General features: G+C 42.8%; 1 protein-coding gene across 1 annotated transcript; it reads right to left on the reverse strand.

Annotated features, from left to right (window-relative positions):
• Positions 1–959: 959 nt before the first annotated feature.
• Positions 960–6,346, reverse strand: LOC124706990. The gene is made up of 16 exons (XM_047238655.1): positions 6,123–6,346; positions 5,652–5,773; positions 5,483–5,571; positions 5,351–5,386; positions 4,876–4,972; positions 4,549–4,594; positions 4,369–4,433; positions 4,042–4,106; positions 3,473–3,969; positions 3,312–3,396; positions 3,147–3,233; positions 2,180–2,748; positions 1,942–2,080; positions 1,781–1,849; positions 1,405–1,632; positions 960–1,257 (listed from the first exon to the last, which is right to left on the reverse strand). Exons 1-16 carry the CDS (start codon positions 6,344–6,346, stop codon positions 1,144–1,146), a joined length of 2,532 nt encoding a protein of 843 aa, XP_047094611.1. The 3' UTR covers positions 960–1,143.
• Between the last annotated feature and the right edge of the window lie 309 nt (positions 6,347–6,655).

The following is a 6,655-nucleotide window of genomic DNA, read 5'->3' on the forward strand; positions in this document are numbered from 1 at the left end:
GATGGCTTGTATATCTCCCAGGAAAGTATATCCAAGACCTCCTTACTCGTGTACTCTTGGCGATGAGCGCACTTTCGAGATGCCTATGGAGCTCAATGTTCACCTTGGGCCATTGCTGGTGCTCTTGTGTCTGATCCAACACGCTATCATCACTTGGTTAGGAGCTTTGTTTACCTCGTTATCACTCGTCCATATGTCTCCTATCCTACCCATATTGAGTCAGTTCATGTCTGCTCCCACCACTGTCCACTACAGTCACTTCCTCCGTGTCCTACGATATCTTTGTGGCACAATATCTCGTCGTCTTTTCTTCCCTCGTTCCAGCTCCTTACAACTCCGGTCACTTTCTGCCCACTGTGTGTTTTTTGGTGGTTCCCTCATTACTTGGAAGATGAAGAACCAGACTACGGTTTCCCGTTCGAGTGTAGAGGCTAAGTTGCAAGCTATGGCTCTTCAGACGATGGAGGTGACATGGTTACGCTAGTTACAAGAGAATTTCGGTGTTTCTGCTGCTGCTCCTACTCCACTCCTCTTAGTACTGACACTACAGTTAGTACATTAGCACCGACGCAAGTTACATGAGCTCACCAATCACATAGGCGTGGATGCCTCCTTTGTGCATGCTGGTGTGCATGATAAGATTTTCAGTGTACAATATGTGCCTTCCAAGTTGCAGGTGGCAAACTTATTCACAAAGGCCTAGACTGTGTAGCATGGCTTTTTTCTCTCCAAACCCACTATTGTTGATCCACCACGAGTTTAAGAGGGTGTTAGAGTTGTATAGTCTCTTTTACTATGTATCCCCATTCTGTAAGAGGTATCCTGCATTTTAATACAATGTATATATAGGCCTTTGCCCCACCGTGAATGGTAATTGTGATAGTTCCCCATTCACAACACCGTCTTCTAGCAACAGGCCCAAACCGCACCAGACCATTTGCATCATAAGATGAATTGTAGAAAACTATGGATAAAGTTTAGGGTTTTATTTCTTGATTGGACGACTTGATACAGTGGTAGCTTATATATACTGAACAAACTACTAGAGTAGATGCCAACTTATTAATAATATCTAATATGCCTTTACCTATCAACATACTGCTCCATAGCACTACTAGTCCCTGACACAAGCATCCGTCTGTTCTACAAGAAGTATGTCAACTGCTGCTTCTTCCTGGAGCCGCCTTCTCCATAGAGATCATTCCACTGTTTCAGCTCGTTCATGACACCGCCCTCTGCGGCAAAGCTCGCCGCAACCTATAAAAAATAGACAGCAGTTAAGTGTTTGAGCAAATGCCAAAAAATAACGATGTCCTGTAGTAAATTTTTCCTTTTCTATTTCATACAAATATGCAATGCAATGCAGTGTAAAAAGAAGCAAAACGAGGCTGGACAGCAACTCACTTGATTCTTGGCCTGTCTCAGGTCCTCCATCGTCAGTGGCCTAAGGTTGATCGCCACTTCCTCACCTTCGGCCTTATTTGCCTTGCTTTCTGAACTTTCCCCTTTGCTGTCCAAATTCGCCGTCTCTGCACTACCTTCTTCGTTATGTGAACTCAACTTCTTGCTCTCTGGCTTGTCTGAATCTTCTGGCACAGTTGTTATCTCTGCTGCCTCCATTTTCCTTCTTTCCTGAGGCATCAAATAGTGCATCACGAGATATTCAGAAATCAGCAGAAGGTGTATGTTCATAACTGGCTTAGCAGCAATTGAAAGTCGTTGCATCTTTAGTAACTGCTAAAGTACATAGTAAGAAGCGAAACTTCTATTATAACCTTACCATCTCATTCAACCGCTCTTTCTTCAGGAGCTCCCTGACCGGGCGGTAAGCAGCTGTCATACAAAGATTCTGGGTGCAAAAATAAAAATTAACAATATTCAGTGATCAAGACATATTCAAAGTAGCTGCCTATTAACTTGGGTTCAGAAAAGAGCTCAAACCTTAAGATCACTGCCGCTGTACCCTTCGGTCATCGATGCAAGCTCCTTATACTCGATGTTTTCATCAACTTCCTCCTTCGACAAAACAGTCCTTAAAATCAGCTCTCTGCTCTCCTGAGTTGGAAGGCCGACCATGATTCTGCTTAGGGTGAAAAATGGGAGCAACTGATTAGCATATCATCATGCAAAAGCCACACGACATTTATTATCCCTCAACAAAACGCTGTGTTGAACAGACCTGCGCTCGAATCTCCTAATGATGGCTTCATCAAGGTCAAACGGTCTATTTGTCGCCGCAAGAACAAGGACTCTTTCGCCTGACTTTGACAAGATACCGTCCCAATGACTCATGAACTCGTTCCTGATCTTCCGCATTGCCTCGTGTTCACCGGACCGAGAGCGCTGCCCTAGCATACTGTCTACTTCATCAATAAAAATAATGGTAGGAGCGACCTTCGCAGCCAAGCTGAACAATGCTCGGACATTCTTCTCATCCTCCCCAAACCATTTCGATGTGATGGTGGACATCGAGACGTTGATGAAGCTGGCACCGGCGTCATTAGCTATAGCCTTAGCAAGCATTGTCTTGCCGGTTCCAGGTGGCCCAAACAGTAATATTCCCCGGCATGGCTTTAGTAGTCCTCCTGCTTTGAACAGATCAGGCCGCCGAAGAGGAAGCATAACCAGCTCCTGAAGGGACTCCTTGATATCATCCAGGGCTCCAATGTCATCAAATGTCACTTCTATTTCACTGGCTGGTATAACCTCTGGTCTGATACGCTTTTCAAACTCATTGTCAGGTAATTCCTGCTCAGATAACAACACATCAGGATAATAACTTATGTCTTAGCAAATGTTCGGAAAGAAGAACTACGATGCTTTTCTTCATATTTTAAGAACTACGTACTAGAGTATTGCAAAAAAATAGGCTTTTGTTTTAAATAAAAAAGGGCTGGGGGTATAAATGAAATATAGGCTCCCCTTGTTTTATGTAATGTGTATTGACTACTGATTGACTTTGCTCTTGTTTTAAATAAAACAGGGCTGGGGGTATAAATAAAATATAGGTTCCCCTTGTATTATGTAATGTGTATTGACTACTGATTAACTTTGTTCTTGTTTTAAATAAAACAGGTCTGGGGGTTTGCCCACCCTGTTTTTTTATGTAGCAGAACAAAAGGCACAGGCAACTTCACAGTGCTTACTAGCTTTGGTGGTGGAGCATCACCATCTTCAATGGGCGATTTATCAGTCTCAGCATTCTTAGATCCAGCTGCACCTTTCACACCATACTTTCCAAACAGCAGCATTGAAGTTAGTCTTGCAGGTAAACTGGAAAAGATATTAAGTATTTATACAAAATGAAATACCTTTAATTCCCCATTTGCTTCCATTTGGAGGGTGTCCTCCCCATCAGTGCCAATTTCTTGAAAAATGCTTAATCCATGGGATAAGCTGTGAAGTAATTTTTTTAAAGAAAATCAGAAGAAATATAATTGATGCCACCTTTAAAATAAATAAATGGTCAAACCTTTTAGAAGATAGAAGAAGCTTCCCACTTTTGTATTCAGGATCCTTGTTATGTCGAAAATGATAAGACACCGCTGACACAATAATTTCCTCGATGTAATTGCTTAGAACCATCGTATCTGCTTGACAGATTGAGCTCAGATCATCGCAGTCTAGATCATTCGCTGAGAGTACCTCTACAATGTGGTTTCTGTTATCTTGAATCTGGATTTTCTTTGCATCTTCTTCCATTTGAGTTTCCCAACCATAGAAATCGATTTCATCCTCCGGGGGTTCTATATCGACATGATAAGGGAACAGGCAACTAACTCTATCGTCCACATCATTGTACTCAGCGTCATAATTAAGTAACAGGGAGCCCAGTATCAACACTTGCCCAGATAGTTTGCCTAACATTTTCTTGAACATGGAGTGAGTTCTTTGTGATCTATTTAGGAAGCGGTCAACATCCCTTATGTAAAGAATAACTGGACCACTTTCAGCCGCAGAAATCATGACCTGCAAAAGTGGTTACAAGATGTGTAAATTGTGAATAAAGAGATTGCCAAGTTCAGTCAAAATAATAATTACCTTGTAAAGTGACTTTATCAGAACTTCATCATCGAAACTCCAGCTACTGGTTCGCCTAGCTGAAACTACATCAACAGAAAAGGTGAAAGGCCATAAGGACGATTCTCTTGTTCTCCTCCACCCGATGTGAAAATGAAGAAAGATCGGTCTAATGTAAAAGCATTTAAAACACAGCAGTAATTATTGTAGAGATGCAATCTCTACACAATTTGACAAGAAAACGTGATTGCATGAACTCCAATCCTACTGATATATTAGAAACTGTTTCACACATGTGTGAATAAAAATGACAAAACAACACTAAGAAGAAACGAGCAATAGAGTTACCTGAATGTCCTGAATGTTGTGAGCTAACATAGCTCGTACCAGATGAAGCATCAAAATTAGAGCCTCTAAAAAACCAAACAAAAAAATCGATAAAGAAGAAACCAAATAATGTATACACAGATCAGATAATAGTTGATATTTTTCATCCCAGTATTCGATAAACTGGTGAGTATGCATTACCTAGTTCTCGAATCTGCACCGATTGCCACGTGACGGCGTAATGGTTCTGCATAGGTGTTTCATCCAAACCAGGACAGGGACAAGTCAAAATCTCCAAAATTTGAGCAACGCCATTGCTTTCTTAGATGGAATAAGGGTTTTATGATTATTATTTTTGGATAACTTGGCATTTGGTAAAAGTCCAGATAACATCCAGTTTTCACGTAAAGTTACATACTGAAAAATAGCAACTTTTTTTTCCTTAAATCAAAATAAAATAGCTTACAAACCAAGTAGAGTTGTACCCTTGCGAAAAAAAAAGAAGACTAAATGGTAATGCTTTGTTACCTCTAGGCTCATCATCCTTCTTAGGAAACATCATAAAAGATCGAATGAAATCAGAAATCATCCCAAATGTTGTCTCGGATACGGACTGATTATGAACCTGCACAAGCATGATTTTAGATAACAGAGGACTGAAGCAAGTAAAATAAATTCATGAAAACAAGCGATGCAACCATCGTCTTTATGCAGAAAAAATTGTATGGTTCTGTCTGTTATCCTGTTGTTATCAGTCAATGAAGACATGCTGCTGCTGAGACCAATCAGGAGCCTAGTTTGCTACTCCTTCTGTCCCAAATTAATTGACCCAGTTTTATATAGACACTAAAACGTGTTGAGTCAATAAAATTGGGACGAGGAGAGTAGTTGCACACTCAAGATGTACTAATTAACACAACAGAAAAGCTGACATGTCTAAATCCCCTCTCCAATCATGATATTTGAACAGCCACACAAAGTATGCATCATGGTGTTAACTTACCAAGGATTTTCTGGAGCTCCCATATTTTCTCTGGATCTGCAAACAGCATCCAACAACAAATAAGTTCAGAATCACATGACAAACGAAATGGCAGAAATCAAATATAGATGACATTGAAGGTTTCTGGCAGACCCGAAGCGAGAAGTCAGCGACATCCAGGAGTAACAGCCGGGCCATGAAGTGGTGAGACAGAGCCCTGGCGAGTGACTGCAGGTAAGGCTCTGCGAAACAATGAAACAGTTAACTAGAATGCCCCACGAAATGAAGCTGAAATCATGAGGCTAAGCCGCGAAAGGCAAACCAGAGGATCCGGTGAGCAGTATGGCGCGGCTCGCGGCGGAGAGGTTCCTGATGTGCCTGGACAGATCAGGCTGGTTCAGGTGGAGGAAGGCCGCGCTGATGAGCACTTCCTTCGTCTGCTCGCTGCGACACAATTTATCTTGTCAGTTTTTAGTACCGAGCAGAACTGAACAGGGGCAACGACAACACCGACATCAAAGTCATTTTTTCAAATAGGTTGGGATAGGCTAGATATGAAATCCAATGGAAACCAAAAGAACTGAACAGGGACTACACACCTAGACTATGATGTAGAACAACGGACAGTGACAGATGATGAAGTCGAAAAGGATATGCATCAACTAGCACGGAACAGAGTAAATACTGCGGACTAGTATGTAGCGAGTGACTAGTGTGGATCCAGCCAAATCCACCACTAGCATGATGAACAAACCAAAACGAGCGCAAGAAATGAGAGGGCCACGTAACCAACCTGAGATACGAATGGAAGTGGTGGAAGTCGTGGAAGGTGACTTCGCTGTTGCGGCCGTCCACCACCAGCCGCCGCAGCTCCGCCTCCACCTCCGCAGCGCCTGCTCCCGCACCCACTTCGGCCGTGTGCGCCGGCTTCCGCCATCTCGCCGACGCGAGCCCCAGCCCCAGCCCCACGCCGACGCCCAGGCCCACGGCCGACACCAGCAGGCTCCTATGCTCCATGGCCTTGCGCGATCACCACGGCTCGAGGGAGGAGGAGAGTTGGGGGTGTCCGTGAAGCGGGCGAAGCGGGTATATATAGGGGCGGAAGGGGCGGAAGACGTACGCGACGCAGTTGGCGAACATGGCAAGGATGCCTTTTCTCCCTTTCTTTTCAGACCGGTTTGCAGTTTCCATTAGTGGATAAGTAGATAGTTACACAAACATTATGGGAATATGTTTGTTGTTACTATTAATTAACTGAAGAAAAAATGTCGGTGAACACTATATTTATTTTCATTGTGCGAAATTATTCAAATGTTGGTGATGATA

Source organism: Lolium rigidum, chromosome 4, assembly GCF_022539505.1.
Source record: "Lolium rigidum isolate FL_2022 chromosome 4, APGP_CSIRO_Lrig_0.1, whole genome shotgun sequence".
In the NCBI taxonomy this organism is placed as follows: domain Eukaryota; kingdom Viridiplantae; phylum Streptophyta; class Magnoliopsida; order Poales; family Poaceae; genus Lolium; species Lolium rigidum.

Bases quoted from the DNA above. Each gene is read 5' to 3' on its own strand.
- LOC124706990 (XM_047238655.1), bottom strand. From the start codon at position 6,346: ATGGAGCATAGGAGCCTGCTGGTGTCGGCCGTGGGCCTGGGCGTCGGC. The intron at 5,774-6,122 runs GTTGGTTACGTG...ATTGTGTCGCAG, and splicing joins CACTTCCATTCGTATCTCAG to CGAGCAGACGAAGGAAGTGC. The intron at 4,434-4,548 runs GTAATGCATACT...TTGGTTTTTTAG, and splicing joins GGTGCAGATTCGAGAACTAG to AGGCTCTAATTTTGATGCTT.